Below are 18,726 nucleotides of genomic sequence, written 5' to 3'. Positions count from 1 at the left end.
ATGAGTAACCAAGCTCAACGCAAGATTACCATGGTGATATACAGGAGGACATGCCTGAAACGGACCCGTATACCTTTCTTAATCACACCCTCTGTCAACATGAGCTTCGTCATATGGAACACCACAATGATATGGTCACCAACCACTGCCAGATGATGTCTAAGTTTGATGAAGCGATTGGGCACATGGCCATCTCAAACTCAAAGACCCAATAGACCTTGGAACAGGCTCATTGCTCTTGTTGCTCAGTTAGCGACTGCTTCATCCCAAGAGAAAACCAATGACTCTAGACACGAGTCTAGATGCCCTCCACATCAGGAACCGTCGCATGGACCACAGGGTATACTTGGCGCTAAGGGAATTTCCCCTTCTACCTATGAGATCGGGGAACCCTCTCACATGCATGATGAGTCCCTATTGAATTCCCCTGTCCACCATGCCGGCAACATTCACTTGAGGCCTTCCCCTACCCTGGGTCAAATTTCACCCGCTCTACCTAGGAGCCCCCATGCACCACATATGAATCAGCCCCATCAAGGACAATATGGTCTAAATGACCAGCCTGGCAATCATGGATAGCATGGCTATAATGGACAACATGGGCTAAATGCACCACAAGGGATATATGGACAGCAGGGCATGTATGGCCACTACGGGATGCATGGACAACAAGGATTTCATGGGCAGCATGGCCCCTATGATTTGCGTGACAAGGTCGTTCTCACAAAGTATAATGGGCAATCTTCCTCACCATCTGACCTGGAAGAATGGACGTCCAAGTTGGAGTCCTACTTCAACATCTACCCCCGCACTGATAAGCAGAAAATACTTTTTGATTCTCTCCACTTAGAAGGTTTTGCCCACACTTGGTGGCGCTATATCAATCGGGAGAATCGGTAGTTCATTGATTGGGAAGATTTCAAAATGCATATGGTCCAAGTTTTTGTGTCCCCTGTGGAAAAAGAACGGTTGGCAAGAAGACGGTACACTCTTGACCAGCGTAACCTCACTGTACGTGACTACACTAATCAATTCATGAACTTGACCATGTATGTGGAAAGCATCACTGACGATGCTAAATTGCACAAGTACATCTATGGGTTGGAACCGAGTCTATCAGCTGATGTCATGGCCCAAAAACCCACTACACTGTTTGATGCAATCGAACTGGCTGAGAGATATGCAAGAAAGTACTGTAAGAATGAGCATTTTCAGCAAGGTGTTGGACCTCTCCGCATCCCTTCACAATCAGCCCCATACGGAGGTGGTTTTCGAGGCTCTTCTATGCCTAATAACAGCCCCAAAGTACCCACTTACCCCGCCTTCCATGCTGAAAGAAAAACTGGCACTTTTGGGATAGCATCGGGCTCTATGGCTGAAAATCGGTATGCTGGAAATAAAAGTCCACTGCATCACCTTCCCATGGATCCAGTAGTCAACGGTTCATCTTCCTAGATGTTGTCAAAGAACGGAAAGAAAAGGGCCCATGCTTTAAATGTGGAGATAAGTACACTGCTGATCATGCATCCAAATGCCCCTACAAGTCAGCTAAGGTCAAAGTTCATAGCATGTATGTTATGGAAGATTGGCACAATGAGGAGGATGACCTGGCCATTGATCAGATTGAGCCCACGGAGGATGTTGATCGTGAGCAGTTTTATGACCTGGAGGATGGGTTTCCCTTTCACCTGGGTGGTGCGCCCTCACAGATACTTGATTTAACATCCCACCCATCTCCCACTTCCCTTTGCTCAATCTCCTTGGATGCTTGGACAGGTTTGCGTAGCCCCAGTACCCTTCGCATTCAAGGCAGTATCAATGGGAAGCAAGTTTTTATCCTTGTGGATAGCGGAAGCATGCACAGCTTTGTCAATAAATCAGCCATTGATCAGTTGAAATGTATTCCTATGGCATTACACCACCCCTTGAAGGTCCAAGTAGCAAACGGAGAAGAAGAAATCAGCACACATGTATGTCCCGCAGTTCCCTTATGCTTGGCTGAAAATTACGTGGCACTAGTTGATCTGATTGCCCTAGATATGGGCCCCATTGATGTTGTCTTGGGCTGTGATTGACTGAAACAATTGGGGAAAATTGCTATGGACTTCTCTCAGCTTTACATGGAGTTTATGATGCATGGATAGCCTATCCACCTAGAGGGAGTTCAAGACCATGCTGATTTTCAGCTTATTACAGCAAAGTAACTCAGACGGGAGTTTAAGAAATGCTCACAGATCTTTGTTTTGCAATTAAATAAGGACAATTCTGATTAGCCCTCCACAGTATCATATGACTATGCCTTGCAGGCCTTACTTGAGGAATACAATGACTTATTTTAGATGCCTACATCCCTCCCTCCCAAGAGACAAGTGGACCACCCACTTGACCTAGAGTCCCATTCCAAGCCAGTGAACAAACCCCTCTATAGACTCTCCAAGTGTGAGTGTGAAGAGGTTGCAAAGCAAATCAAGGAGTTGCTGGAGATGGGTTTCATCGAACCGAGTTCTTTCCCCTATGCATCCCCTGTTCTCTTAGTCAAAAAGAAAGATGGCTCCTTCCGCATGTGTATTGACTATAGAGATCTGAACAAGATTACAGTGAAGAACCGCTACCCCATCCCACGGATTGATGATTTGTTGGACGAGTTAAAAGGGACATGTTTTTTCACTAAGATTGACTTGCGCTTTGGCTACCATCAAATTCATATGCGGGCAGGAGATGAGGTCAAAACGGCCTTCCGGACTGATCGTGGACTTTACCATTTTCTTGTGATGCCTTTTGGGTTGACTAAGCCCCTGCCACCTTTCAAAGCCTCATGAACAAAATCCTACAGCCCTTTTTGTTCAAGTTCGTGCTTGTTTTCTTTGATGATATCCTCATTTACAGCAAGTCATATATGGAGTACTTGATACACGTTCGGAGGGTGTTTGACATATTGAGAGAGCATCGACTTTTTGCTAAGGAGAGCAAATGTATATTCATGCAGACATCTGTGGAGTACTTGGGACACATTGTAAGAAAAAATGGTATACAGGCTGACCCCAAAAAGGTGCAATGTGTTAAGGATTGGCCCACTCCTTCCACCACCACCTCCTTGGGTGGCTTCCTTGGTCTCTCCTCATTCTATAGATGCTTCATTAAGCACTATGCCACCATTGCAACACCTTTGACTGATCGCTTGAAAAAAGAGTCATTCTTTTGGGATGCCACGACAGATCATAGCTTCAAACAGTTAAAGGACGCGCTTACTTCAGTCCCCATCCTTGTTTGCCCTGACTTCTCTAAGCTCTTTACCATTCATTGTGATGCCAGTGGCCAGGGTATTGGTGCAGTATTGTTGCAAGAGTATGGTGTGATTGCATTTGAAAGCCGCAAGCTTGATGAGAAGGAGATACAAATAAATGTATACGACCAAGAGATGTTGGTCATCCTCCATGCCATCAAGAAATGGCACCACTATTTGTATGGCAGCCGTTTCCAAGTGAAAAGTGATCAGCGAGTCCTCCAATACTTCTTGACTCAGTCTACTTTGACTCCTAAGCAAAGGCAATGGGTGGCAACCTTACAGAACTATGACTTTGGCATTTCACACAAGCGGGGCAAGGATAATATTGTGGCTGATTCTCTCTCTTGAATGTGGGCATGCAGAGTGTCATCTATCTCAAAATTGCACAGTGATTGGGTTGAAGAGCTCTAGGAGGCTTACTTGTTAGATGACCATTTCAGCCACATATTTTAGAAATTACAGCATGGGGTTATGGCTGAAAACTCCCAATATCAGCTCAAGCATGGCCTTATTTGGTCCCATGGCAAGATTGTCATCCCACACACTTCCCCTTCACGCAGAAGATCATGAAAGAAATGCATTCTTGCCCCACTGCCGGTTACTTGGGTGTTTTCAAAACATATGACAGGATTGCCAAGAGCTTTCATTGGAAAGGCTTATGGAGGAATGTCAAGGACTTTGTGACCAAACGTGTTCCATGCCAATAGAACAAGGATAGTACGCTCAGGCCCGCTGGCCTCTTGCAGCCTCTCCCCATCCCTGACGGGAAATGGACTCACATCACAATGGACTTTATCACCGATCTTCCCGTGACTAAGAAAGGGTGGAACAGTATCTATGTGGTAGTTGATCGCCTCACCAAAGCTGCCCACTTTATCCCCACTAAGGTCCAATATACTGTCTCTCAGGTGGCCACTCAGCTCATGGAAAATGTCTTCAAGTTGCATGGCCTACCATAGGTCATAGTACATGATCGGGATACAAAGTTTATGAGCAACTTCTGGCAGACAATTTTCATCTCCATGGGGACCAAGCTTGCTCCATCCACTGCATACCACCCTCAGATTGATGGCCAAACTGAGAGAGTGAACAAATGGCTTGAGACATACTTGAGGCACTTTTGCCATGATGTACAGCACAGTTGGGATACGTGGCTTCAGTTGGCTGAGTTTGCATATAATAACTCCACACACACTAGCATTGGAGTTTCCCCTTTTGAGACCTTATATGGGTATAAGGTTTCCCTTCCTACAGTCTTGTTTAGTGATAAGATCAATCCTCAGAGTCAAGCTGAATTGGATCGCATGCAAGCTTTACTTCAGCAATGCAAAATGAATCTTCAGAAGGCCCAAACACACATGAAACTCTATGCTGATGAAAGACGCAGGCATTTGGAATTCCAAGAAGGGGAATTGGTCCTTTTGAAAGTGCCTAAGTTCCGCTACTCCACTCTCAAAGAGGGAAGCAGTAACAAGCTAGCCCACCGCTTCTATGGCCCATACCGCATCCTGAAGAGAGTTGGCGACTTGGCCTACCGCTTGAAACTCCCCCCTACCACCAAAATCCACAATGTGTTTCATGTCAGTCAGCTAAAACCCTTTGTAGGCTCCTCAGTGGACTATGTGGAAGAACTTCCTCCCATCGATGAAGAGGGCATCACTCAATATGTTCCTGAAGCAATCATTGGGCAGCGAGATAAGCACTTACGATCCCGATCCATCAAAGAATACCTCATCAAATGGCAAGGCCTACCCTTGGAAGAAGCCTCTTGGCGCCTAGCAACCATCCTCGATGAATTTCCCTACCTCCGTGAACCCCAACGGCTGGAAGACTAGCCAGTCATGACCCAAATTGCCCACTTCCTGCCCGTAGACTGCACACTGTTTTAGAACAGTTTTGTACTTACTCAAATCCAATGCATGTGCATTTTACATAGGCTTAAAGTACTTGTCATAAGCTCCATTTTGACATATAGTACGCCCCATTTGGAGATACCTATCAAAAGTTATGACCAGTTTACTTCAGCCGACTGGTCCAGGACTGCATGCTGTCCCTAGTCTCTCCACACCTATTCTTCATTGTCAAAGGGCTCTGAGTAGAACTCAGCAACCCTCTCTTAGCCCACCCATCACTCCCCTCTGTTCCCCCTTGTTTTTGAGGGCAAAAACCTTTCGAGTGGGGATGGATTGTAACAAGCGGGATACACAACAACTAGGGTTTAGACACCCTGTCACACAAACTGGGGTATTTAAGGTGTAAGAGCCCCAGATTAGGGCAACCAGTTATTATCAAGATCACACTCTTCACCTTCATCTCCAGCTTCCATGGCTTCCTTCTCCTTTCTCTCCTCTTTCCTCTCTTTCTCTCTCCTCTTCTAGTCTTCTTCCTTCTTCTTGTTCTCTTTCTCTCTCCTCAGCTCTCTTTCCCTCTCCCCTTAGCTTCTTTCATTACACTGCTAGTAAGCTCCTCAAGTGGATGGCCTCGGTGGTGCAATCGAAGAGAGCCCTATACTAAGCCTCGGCCATGGAAGCTGCCATTGTCTCCTGCTTACGACTGGACCAAGCAATGGGAGCTGTGCCCAAGGTAAAGAGGTAGCCGCCATGGAAATGCCAAGTGTGAGGATCTCCTGTCTAATTAGAATTAGTGTATCCTTGCAAACATAAACCAGAACCATATGTCAGGTCATAAGAATAAGTATACCGTAAATAATGCAACACACAAAGACATGCAATCCAATGTGACATCCTAGGTGCTGTGAAATACCGACTGAGTATGCTAACTGAGTAAGCTAAATCTGGCCGAGTGTGAATTATCCAAGGAAGTTTTCCTACAACAAATCGATAGGTATGTGCATCAAAGGACTGACCTAGGGTATCCTTTGTCAAGTGGACAGTAGGATCAAGAGGTGTAGCCACTGGCCGTGTCTGATCCAAAGTGTGCTGTTCCACGAGTTGAAGTGTGTACTTTTGCTGCGACGCAAAAATACAATCCCTAGATCGAACTACCTCCATTCCCAAGAAATAAGACAACAAACCAAGGTTTGTCATCTTGAAGGTAGCACTAAGCTTGGCCTTAATTTCTGCTATGGCAGTAGAATCTGAGTGTATGATAAGTAGGTCATCAACGTACAACATGATATAGCTAAACCCTTGTGTAGTAGATCAAACATATAAGTTCAGGTCATAAAGGGGTAGAGTGGTATCCGTGAGTCTGTAAGAACTTGTCCATCTTGTGGAACCAAGACCGCGTGCTTGCTTGAGCCCATAAAGAGCTTTCTACAAGTGGAATACTTATCCATAGGGTTTCCTGAAGGAAAACCTGGTGGTTGCTCCACATAGACTTCCTCCTCCAAATAACCATTGAGGAAGGCACTCTTGACATCCATTTGATATATCGGCCAACCGTTGTGAGCGGCTAGTGCGAGAAGTAATCGGAAAGATGTCAACCATGCAATAGGGGCAAAAGTCTCTTCATAATCAATGCCATGCTTTTGTCGAAACCCTTGCACTACAAGGCGAGCCTTGTGCTTGTCTAAAGTCCCATCAGCTTTTAGCTTGGTCCTAAAAATCCACTTTGTTCCGATGACTTTCTTATGGCTCCACCAATGTCCAAGTCTCATTTTGGTCAATACTCTCTAGCTCCTTCTCCATGGCCTCTCACCAAATTGAGGGTGCTAAAGAGCCTCCTGCTATGTATCCGCTTGCTCAGAATGCGCTATGTAATCAGTTGTAAACAATAACACAAATGATGTCCAAGGAGCAAGTTGGACAGATCTTCTAGGTCCCTTTAGAGTGGAAACCGGTGGTAAGATCCTCAAATCTCGCATGGTATGTTGGTACCAGCGAGGTAATGGGTCTCACGGAGGGGACCTAGGAGCTGAAGAATTTGCAAGAATGTCAGGAGCGGGAAGTAGACCAGGCTCAATAGGCACGATCTCCGATGATGTGGAAGGAGGAATTGGATTGGAATTTGGTACAGAGAATTGCACAATATCCCTCTCGTAAAAAATGGCGTCCCTCTGAATGATTACCTTATTTGTCCAAGGATCGAACAAACGATAGACTTTCGCTTCAAAGGAATATTCGACAAAAATAAGGAGATCAGCTTGGGGAGTGACTTTCCTATCTTATCATCAAGTGTGTGTGTATAGGCAAGACACTTGAAGACTCTGAAGTGGGAAATGACAGGCCGAGAGCCAAAGAATGCCTCATACGGGGTCTGCTGAGGAAGAGCCACAGTCAAGACCAGTTGAGGATGTACATTGAAGTGTTAACAGCCTCGACCCAAAGACGCTCAAGGAGCTTTGTTGTGAACAACATAGAGCATGCCATTTTGAGACTCCATTCTGAGAGGGGGCGTTGGTAGAGGTGAGCTACGAGAGATGCCATGCTGTTATAGAAACTCAAAAAACTCGTGGAAGATAAACTTACCACCGCTATCACTCCTCATGCAACCAACACGACGTCTAGTATAGTTATGAATCAGCAACATCCAAGCAGAAAAATATGTGAAAGTATTTGACTTATGCTTAATGAAGTACACCCATATGTATCTAGAATGATCATCCACTATCAAAAAGAAGTACAGTGCACCGTTCAAGGCAGCAATGGATGTCGGCCCACAAAGATTAACATGAATCAATCTTAGAGGTGCCTCAACATGATATGTGTATTGCTGAGAGAATGGGATATGGTGCTGCTTCCCAAGTTGACATGCTTTACAGATATCTTGAGCTAGCTTTAGGCGTGGAAAGCCCTCAACCAACTCACGGCATGACAACTCATAAAGAGAGTCATAACCAAGATGCCCTAAGCGAAAATACCAACGATGCTTATTGTTCATAGACTCCAGAGATGTGGCTAAATGCCTAGAAGCTATGGAACATGAAGCCCTCGGCTGTTGGCTTGGTCAGAAAATGTATCATGTGGTATAGGCCATTAGGCTGTGCCTTACTGCGAGCAATCACTAAAACAGTTGAGAGTCAATGACCTGGACTGTGGTCGTTGTAAAGAAAACTGCTTGCCCCAACTAGCAAAGCTATTGAATAGATAACAAGTTCACCCCAAGTTGAGGGACATGGTATACATTGTCCTACGAAGTTAAATCCAAACCCTTATTAGTGGCAAAACTAATGCAACCGTGAGCTTGAATCTTGATTGAGGAGTTGTTTCCTATGTGGACTCGCCTGGCTGCAGGGGCTCGGGTACGGAATATGTCCTCTATAGGAGTCATGTAATGGGTAGCTCCACTGTTCACAATCCAAATAGAAGCTCAAGTGCTCGTCGATTGTGACGAGTGGGCCTTTGCGGTAACCTCGTTGGGAGGCAACTCATAGATATGAATAAGACTCGCATCAGATGTCTCTATGGAGATGATGTGCTCCACTGTCCACAATCCAAATAGAAGCTCAAGTGCTCGTCGTCGACTGTGACGAGTGGGCCTTTGCGGTAACCTCGTTGGGAGGCAACTCACAGATATGAATAAGACTTGCATCAGATGTCTCTATGGAGATGATGTGGGCCTCTGCAGACTAGTCAAACAAGCCCTCTAGAGTTGAGAACGTTGTCGTTTGAGATGGTTGAGCGGCGGTAGTATGAGTTTGACCTTTTAACTGCCCCTTGCCATCACCTTGCCTTCCCTGTTGGGGGTTGACTGACTGAGGGGCGGGGGTCTGAGACTTGGGTTTTGGTGTTGTGCCTCTTACCTTTGATCACACTTGTCATCAAAATGGCCAGCCATTGACAATGTTGACAATACCTATTCTTTTTAGGTACATTCTACCACCCGGGTTTGAGTTGTGACTGGGAGTTTCCTTGTGAATCCCCAGACTGATTTTGTTTTTGAGTGGAAGTTTGATTTTGTTTACCTTCCCTTATTGCCCCTTCTAAGAATGAGCAACAAGAGCCCCCTCTAAGGTAGTATTCATATGAAATTGATCAAACAATCATGCATAATGCAAGAGCTGACATTCAAATTCATAGAAAGTAGACATGGTGGGCTTGGAAACTATACTTTCCACAAAATTGAAGAATTTCTTGGGGAGTTTGTTTAGAAACAGTGTGACCTGATTGTTAGAGAACTTGGGAGTCCTTGTAGAGGAGAATTCGGCAAGAAGACGCCGATACTCAGCCAACTTCACTTTCAAGTCATCCGGTCAAAGATTTTAAAATTTTGAAGCTCATAGTTAAGATTTATACGAGGAGTCCTATCTCGGGCTGCATAGCAGTTAGTCAAGTGTGCCCATCGCTTTGACGCTAGGTCAAAATGCTGAAGTTGAGAATGAAACTCAGGCAATAAGCCCTGCATCAACTCAACAATAGCGGAGGCATTCCTAGCCTTCCATGAGTGGATGACCTCGTATGGAACAAGTGCGGGATTGGGTTGGGGTCCCAACCCTTGCACAAAATCCCATAGGTTCTGTGAGTCAAGGACATGTCTCATCAGATTTGACCAAGTGGTAAAGTTTGACCCATTGAAACTAGTCTTATCATTGAATATATGCTTGGCTGAAGATGAGGTAGAACCATGAGGTATGAGGAAAGTGGAATAAGATGGATGGGGAGGGTAAGAGGGTGGTAGTAGAAGTGGCTAATAGGAAGGAGGAAGAGGAAGAGGTGGGTAGGTAAAATTAGGTTGTGAGTGTCTAATGAGTGCCAATTGAGGCGGAGACATTGGAACATGAATGATTCCATAAGGTGCCGATGGAGATGGAGGCACTGGGACATGGAAGTCATGCCCAAAGTTCGGTTGGGGCACAACAAAATGACCAAAAGGTCCACTAGTTAATACCATGGAGGCAAGCTGTGGTACCAATTGATCCACACTTGGGAGAGACTGGGAGGGATACTAAGGCTGCAATGATCCTGAAAGTGTGTTAGAAGAAGGTGGAACACCACCCGGCTGAGGAAAGGATGAGGTCCTAAAGGCGGTGCCTATGTTTCCATAACCCCCCGGTGTGATATGCAGTGCAAGATAAGGTGTTGAAAAGGGAATGTAAATGGTGTAAATGGAGGTGCAGAAGCAGCGTAAGAATGTGGTGGGATGAGTGGGTTTTGAATTTGTGGTGTGAAATGTGCAGATGCATTTTGTTCATTTTTACCGTTTAATGATTGAAAATGAAATGATGATGCACCATGCAATGTAGAAATAGGAACACCAAATTCATTTTGGTTTTGAGAAGTAAACTGAAAAGAAGGAAGGGTAGAAAAAGAGGTACCTGGATTTTTCTTATAATCCCCACGACGTATGTTAACATACAAGAATTGGTCCTCAAGAGAACCTTTTCCTTAGTCAATGGACTGTACTCTTTTTTCCTCATGATTTCTACCAGTATATTGCAAAGTAGAAGAAGTAAAAGCAGAAGGAACAAAAGATGAATCTAAAGTACCTTGCACTGGAGTGGACGGAAGAGGATGAAAGAATGGAACATACTTAGGATCTCTTTCTCCAACAGGGAGCCCTATCCCTGAGGGAGGTCTCAACAGCCCTGCAATATCATCAGATTTATGCGCAACATTTGAAGAGATAAATTCATGCATACCTTCATTGAGTAGCTTCTCTTGAAGGGAAATCCTTCGATTGAGCTCCTCAATATTCTTTTGTTTAAAAGCCATTATCACATGATATTCTTCAATGGAAAACTTCTATAGCTTTTCTTCTGTGTGGTCAGAAGTATCTTCCACCATGTCGGAACTTTGTGGAGTAGGTTGATTTGGCCACTCTCGCTCAGTTCTTGGCATAGTTGGTTTTGGAGACTGAATTGGTGTTGTTGTGTTTGAAGTCATTTGAACCTACTGTTGTTCTTGCTTCTGCAAAGAGCTTTCAGATCAAAGGCCTAGGTTTCTTAGAGAGTACCAAGTTTGATACCATGTAAAGAAATACCCTAACACAGAGACAAATAACAATTGTACAACAAAGCACAGACTGATAAAAGAGCATAGTTAGGGTTAGGGTGACTGAGAGACAATGAACATGGTGAATAAATGAAATGATATGACTACTAGATATACAATGCTCATGCAGTAAACACACTATGCAATGAATGAATACTGAACCTCAAACTCCTGTATCTCAAGGATCAGGGCAGGGGTAATGAGTTGGAGAGAGTGTCGTACTCCGAACGGATCCTGAATCACAGCAAGGAAGCCTCCCGATGTTGAATACCAGCAAATGCAGCCAAGGAAGGTTGGATCTAATGCAGACGACAGTGCAGGAGAGAGAAAGACTAAAAACACAGGCTGCAGGAGAGAGAAAACAGCAAACGTAGGCAGTGGAGAGAGAAAATCTGCTGTGACAGGCTGAGGAGAGAGAAAACTGTCAAACACAACTATGAGGAGAGAGAAAATGATGGCGACAACAGACAGGAGAAAGAATTGCAGCAACATAGACACTCTCTAGGAACACATTTCTTTTAAATAAACAAGGTTTCTTCATTAATTAAGCATATTTTGGGGCTGTTTTAGTAAAGCTAATGCATTTTTAGCTCAACAGATGGACCAAAGCCATCCTTTGGGATTGGCTTAACTTTAGAGCTCGATCTTTTTTCTTCATGAATCTGTGGGATTTTGTCCTTGTTCATGTGCGTAGACTTCGAACAATAGCGGAGGTGTGGATGAAGCTCTTTTCTTTACCCATCAAAAGGGTGAAGAAAATCTGGATGCTTTCTGTTGATGATTTCCCTTCTATGCATGATCACATCAATAGGATGGAGGAAATGCGGTATGAGCTTGTATCCCTTGATAGTACAATTTCATCACAAAACATGGCGATGATTCTCATTACTCATCTAGCGTCTCCCTAGTATGACATATTTTGGACCAATTTGCGTAGTTGAAAGACTCGGGAGACTATACTATGGGAAGAGCTAGCTCCACTTGTTTCGGAGCATGAAGAGCGGCTCAAGGAGATTAGTGCCAATGGATCTAGCCTTACTAAAGCTGTTATTGTAGGTTCAGGAAGGGGCAACAAGTAGGACAAGTAGGCCAAGAACAAGAATAAGATACAAGTTAAACACTTGGAGTCTTCTTCGAGCTTTGATACCAATTCAGAGAAGCCTAAATACCCACGTTGTTGGGAGGGCACTCATCCCAAAGACAAGTGTTGGAAGAAATATCCTCACCTTCATTCGGGGGTGAAGGATGGAGCTAAATCATCTGAGCCTTGCTCTACCTCTCCCCAGCAGCACATGAGTCTGTGTTCCTTCACATCCATGAGATGGAAAAGCCTTTTTTATCGGCTCTCTCATCACTAGAGAGTCCTTGGCTCATTGGCAGCAATGCTTGGAGTCATACGATACCTTAAGGAGATTCGCTATAAGATCTTTGTCCATCAGAGGGTATAGTTGTTGTTGGTGACACTTATTTAGTGACTATTAGTGGTGTCGGCACTTTGCCTTTATTGCCTGACCGTACATCAAGCTCAGTTTTGGAAGTCCTACATGTTTCGGAGTTGGGCTTCCATCCCTCTCAGTTCATGGGGCCTTACTAGACTTGGTATGTGGTTTCTCTTCACCTAGTTGGTTGTCTTTATTGAGGATTCTTTTGAAGAAGCCATTCTAGTGATAGGTTGGGAGGAGAGGAGACTATATACACTCCATTCCCCTTTTAGTGTATAGAGTCCTCTGAGGCAGTCTTCCATAGTCGCACCTGTTCCCGATTGTGTGCTACCTATCCCACTGGTTCCATTCCATTCCCCACCATCTCCTTTGGTGGTTTCCTCATACTTTCCATCCCTTTCAAAGGGGGATGATATCGTTGATGCAGTAGTGGATTCCTTGGTCCCTTGTGTTCTAGAGGGGGGTTCCCAAGATCATCAGGATCTACTTCATTGATGGACTTCATCAGCATTAGTACTTCTTTGGCCACTCTTGGATCCATTCCAACTTCTTTAGCCTTCAACCACATCTAGGATCAAAGAGGGGTATTAGCAGTCATATGTGTCTTGCATATTGATCTCCTACCTATGAGCCTTAGCCTGAGTTAGATGGGGACATTAGGAGCTCTTACACTCAATCTGTCATGTGTTTAGATGGAGGAGGCAGCTTTGTTTAGAGCATGAATTTATGTTTTAGTTGGTTTTAGTTGTGTTCGCACTGGGAGTGGAGAGTTTCCAGCACTTTGCACGTCCTTTTTAGTGGCTCGAGAGTCAGTTCATACTGGATAGGGGTGACTAACATTAATTTATTGCAATCTGCATTTTTTGGATGGCAAGTGCATTATTTTATTCAAAGTATGCAGTTCACCATTTTTTTGGGCATTTATGGGCAGCAATTGCCCAGTTTCATTCTTTTCTGGCTAGTTATAATGCTCCCCCACTTGGTTGCCATTATTCTTCTGCAGATCTTCAGCTTACTCTGACATTTGGAACATTTCTCTGTCTTCCTGTGCTGCCTTCCATCATCAGCCTGATCTGGTGCGGCTGTGTGTAGGGACTGATCAGTCCACCTTTGCATTCAGCTTTCATTCAGATTCAGTGCACGCTAATCACTTCATTCCCTTCTTTCATTGTAGTCTCTCTCTTCCCTTCGCTCTCCATATTCATGTTCCTCTTCCATTCTGCACTCTCATAGGATCTACTTTATCAACTCATCCTCAGCATCTTTCTGTTGTGGTAGACCATTCCTCTTTAGTTTCCACCTCTTTGTGTCCTGAATTTCTCTTGCTTGCTCATGATGCTCCCTTTGTGTCTAGCAAGAATTGGCTTCTACTCGTCCTGTATTTGTTATCATAAGCCAGGGTGTCCCTAGTATGATCAAGTACGCTTCCTCCTTTGTGGATAAAAGTCAACCAGGAATTTGATTCCCTGAACCATGATCTTCACATCCAGAATAGTCTGGAACAACTTTTAAACACCTAACTTGTTAATGATTCATGTCATAAGATCTAGCATGCTATTTTCCATCATTACGCATCCTTGCGCATCATGTTCCACACGTGGTACCTTGGGATTGTCAAAGCGATATAAGAACATGGGTAGCATCTTTGTGATCCAACTTTGACTATCATGGCCACCTCTTCTTGCTCCACAACAATCCACAGATGCCACTGCGGAGCAGCGGGAAGCCTATGGGAGAATCTTGAAGATATGGAGAGCCTAGCCACAGAAGTGATGGATGCTCCTTTAAACATACAAGTGATAGAAGAGCAAGGGGAGAGCCTAGTGGAGACTTTGTGCACGTATAATGAGAGGCAGGAATAAAGTGCCGCACAGTACAAAAGTTTCTCGAGGGATGTAAAGACAAGCTATGGCTTGATGAGAAAACATATGTGATCTGATGGTAGTCACATGAGGCCTCACAACCAAGAAAAGCAATTTCATGCCTTCTCAAGTGTTCTAGGCTGCTACAGCCTCCTCAATGGGGGTAGCATTTTTGAGAGGGGGAAGATGGGCAACCACTAGAGACACTCCACCTGCACTCTATTCACACTACTTCATGGGCATACATAATCCTAGCATCCAACCCTTCCTCCCAACAAGAACACCTTGAGCTCAAGAGCTATGTACATAACATCCAGACTCATGGGACAAACTATTGAAGTTGTGAAACAATCACTTCATAGCACAGAGACAATAACAACAATTAAAATCAAAACATATCACAAAAGAAAGCTCATGTGGATTAAAGTGAGTGGTAGATTCTGAATTCATGAAGCTTTCTACATAATAGCATGATAAGAAAAGGCTTATATACATAGGCTGCATAAATGTGGGTGCCCTGAAAGGCAGCCCAAAATTATGCTGGGGACTGCTGTTCTCTCTCTGCTCTATGCTGATAATATTGGGTTACTATCATCATCAAGCACTCTGTCTTGACACAAGGTCATGGAGTTTGATGGACAGCACCTCAAGTGCACAGAAAGAAGAGAAAGACGAAGACAGTGCTGGGGAATCCCATGCAGTTCTCTCTCCTGATGCACAATGGTGCTAGTTGTAAGCTATACATAGGATGGTGGCCTTCAATTTTCATGACCCAAATTTGGCAAAAAAGCATGGGAAGAAGCTATCTTACCCAAGTGCCTGGCATAGAAGCCTTTGCGAAGAATGTAACATGACTAAACACGAAAAACAATGGTTCATGCCAAGTCTATACTTCTGCATAAAACCTTTTCTTTGTGTAAACTCTCTCATCCTAACACTTGGCACAATATGATTGGATACCTTGTGAGTTATTGACATGCACTCACATGATTAATGCCAATCACATGAACACACTAAGGATTATAAATGAATGACTAGAGGCAACTATGCCAGGCACATGCTGTAAATTTAAACAAGAGTCCTAATATTATTGCCATCAATCAAAAGACAAAATCTTGGCCATGGATCTTTGCTTATTTATGTACACTCCTAGTGTGGGTCACTATAGACTGCATTACCAATTTTATAACTTGTAACCCTTCCATTTGCTATTCGAAGAAATGCTGTTGCCAATGCTGATGTTGATGCTTGCCAAGCATACACATTGATAAACTTAAGAAAAGACCTTACTGTCAAGGCACCCCCAAGAACTTTTAAGGCCTGCTTTTTCAGAGACCAGTAACACCAAGGATGAGGATAATGCTGATGAAGCTTAGATAGTGTCCTCATATACATGTGGCTGCACCTACTCTAGTTTTTGCAATCTTTGGCATTCTGTGACAATTACCCCTACCTATAGTGAAGCATTATCTAGGTATGGAGATGATGTCTACTTGGGACTCCTGGGATATGCTATTTCCTGCATTTTGCAAATATATGGAACTATGGGCAGTGGTGGGCATTTCTATCACCTGCTTGGATGCAAGTCTTCATGTCCTAGAGTTGCATCTTGGACTCTAAGATGCTCTGCTGCCTGCACTTGTCTAGCAGATCAAAGGCTGCTGTACTGGTGATTATGAATGGCCTCTTGCGTATGGCTCCCTTTGTCACCATGCACAGTTCTAAAGATAGAAGCATTTCTTCCACTATGAAGGAAATCAAATCTTGCATAGGAAATTACAATAAATTCAACTTGAACAGTTCAGTTGGGTTTGGATATTGGATTATAGAGAGGACATATTTCTACTACATAGAACATGGATATCCCTAGAAAAGCTCTGGAAAGCACACAGAGTACACACTCTTAAAAGTAATGTGGAATATGTAGACTGCAAAGACTGCACATTTTCATGGAAAAGAATGTGGAAAATAAGATAACCCACTCCCAGCATCTGTTTCCATTCCATCAGACAGCACAGTAGTTAGAAGACTAGGAGAGAATTCACAAAGACCACTTTCCTGTGGATCACTGATCTTGTGATTGCGTGTTTAAGTGATCCAGCTTATTTAGGGAGTAAATTTTCTAGCAAGGGGGGAGGCTTTGCCTGTTGTGTTGGTACACCCTGAAAATAATGGGTCAATCTATCTGCAGATGTGGATGGAAGTAGTCTTTAATGCCATTTTGATCTGTATTATGTAGGTTGAAATTCGCACAAAGGAGTTAGAGATGGCAAACGTCAACTTAAGAAAGTCTCAAGCAGCAGCAGAAGAAGCAAGTAAAGCCAAATCTGAATTTCTTGCCAATATGAGCCACGAAATCAGGTAATTAGTTCTGTTTGTTTCTTTATATAATGGCTTCTTACCTCTATCAGAATGTGTACCCAGCTCCGTGCAGTGTGCTTCCTGTTACTATTGTTCTTTTGGAGGTCATGTTCTTTGGAATTGAGAAGCTTAAGTGTGTTGAAATGATTTTTGTATCACAATGTCTTCATGCTATGGTAAAGGCACCATCAGATACATCCAGAAGGGAATTTGAACCCACAGTGAATGGTCATACTTTAGCCACATGCACACATACAAATATGGACTCGTGAGGAACATGTGGCATATAGCTCTCTTCCTCATGAACATAGATGTGGCTGCATGTACTTGTGACGTTCAAGCACTCATGTAAAGCACTGTTAGATATACATACAAATGCTATAACTTGTGATTTTGCTCAATCTTAGATGTAAATACCAGTGAACCATTATTGTCAAAAATATACTTCATGGATCCTATACATGGAACAGTACTTAGAGATCCCCTGCTCAATGAAACATGCCTAATGCAGCCACAGATATATATTAGTTTGTTTTTTGACTTTGTATTGGAGTTATAAAAGTTTGGGTTTATGCACAGGCTGCCATTGTACATCAGGCAGTGTATAAATGGAACCAAAAGCCAAAAAAATTTAATGGGGATTGCTCTTGTGAATACTTAGGGATTTCCTTAATTTTTACAAGATCACATTGGATAATTGATCCTTATTTTCTTGATGCACTTTCAAAGCATGGCATTACGAAAGCTCTTTGCTTTTGCTTCTGGTTTGTCATGTGTGGAGGTTTGCAAACTTAAATTATATTATGGTCTTTTTGTATTTTTTGCTCTTACAGAACACCTATTCATGGTATCATTGGAATGACGTCTTTGGCACTGGATACCAATCTTACGGATGAACAAAGAGAGCACCTTGAAACTGTTGCACAATCAGCTGAATGCCTCCTACACATTGTAAATGCAATCCTTGACCTTGCAAAGATAGAAGCAGGACGCTTGGAATTGGAGCATGTTCCCTTCAGTCTTTCTGGGATCATTGGATCAACTATGAAGATGCTTCAAGTCAGTACCAGTCCTGTATCTTACAGTAATCATGTGTAAAGTGTTCAATAAATAACCGGTCAAAGTGTCTGTCTTTTCTCATGAAGCTACGTTACCAATACTATCATCTCTCTCTCTCTCTCTCTCTCTCTCTCTCAAAAACTATGAAAAACATCCTTATAGTGCTGTGATACCACATCTGAACAAGCTGCTTTTAATGCGATGATATCCAAAACTTTGAAGGCAAATCTAAAAGCTCTAGAGCCTCTTTATTGGGGAGGGCCTCTAGGTTGACAATGCACATCTATCATGAAGAATTATGATGCACTCATTCTTGTAGAGAAGATAGCACCTAGTGCTAGGTGAAAAGCAAGTGGAAAACCTCCTAGTTAATGCAACCCCTGCTCAGCTTTGCCGAGGAATATCTATGCAGGACTGCCTTTGCACTATCTTTGTCTTCAAAAAGTCTCACAAGTTCTTTGGGTAAAGGTCTAGACACCTAGATTCACTGTTTGGGAAGCCCTACATGTTATCATATCCTTTTAGGAAGTCCCATTGCATTGATTTGTAATCCTTGGCCCTTGTTGAAATCCAAAAGGAAAGCAACCACCCTTTGCCCATTATGTTGTGCACATCTAATGGCCTCAAATACAGTAAAACCATTGTTTAGAGTTTTCCTATCTTGAACAAAGCCCATTCGGGCATCTTGAATGACTTTGAGTAGAAAGTATGAAGTTACATGCTGATCATCCTTACCAAGCCTTACAGACTACTGGTCTATAGCACACTAGGGGTCATCCATTATCATGTAGACATTCCTCTTTTAAGAGCTTTGCCCGAGTCCT

General features: G+C 43.5%; 1 protein-coding gene across 2 annotated transcripts in view; it reads left to right on the top strand.

Annotated features, from left to right (window-relative positions):
* LOC148032403 (putative histidine kinase 6) overlaps window positions 1-18,726 on the top strand; it is a 58,595-nt gene that overhangs the window by 15,299 nt on the left and 24,570 nt on the right. For both annotated transcript variants that reach the window (XM_087683051.1, XM_087683052.1), the window contains 2 exons: window positions 16,722-16,843; window positions 17,677-17,902. In XM_087683051.1, the coding sequence (XP_087539177.1) occupies window positions 16,722-16,843; window positions 17,677-17,902 (348 nt within the window). The remainder of the gene's footprint in view (window positions 1-16,721; window positions 16,844-17,676; window positions 17,903-18,726) is intronic.

Source organism: Lygodium microphyllum, chromosome 8, assembly GCF_053477565.2.
Source record: "Lygodium microphyllum isolate KBCC chromosome 8, Lygodium_microphyllum_v1.1.10, whole genome shotgun sequence".
Lineage (NCBI taxonomy): Eukaryota > Viridiplantae > Streptophyta > Polypodiopsida > Schizaeales > Lygodiaceae > Lygodium > Lygodium microphyllum.
This window is presented reverse-complemented; position numbering and strand designations above follow the sequence as displayed.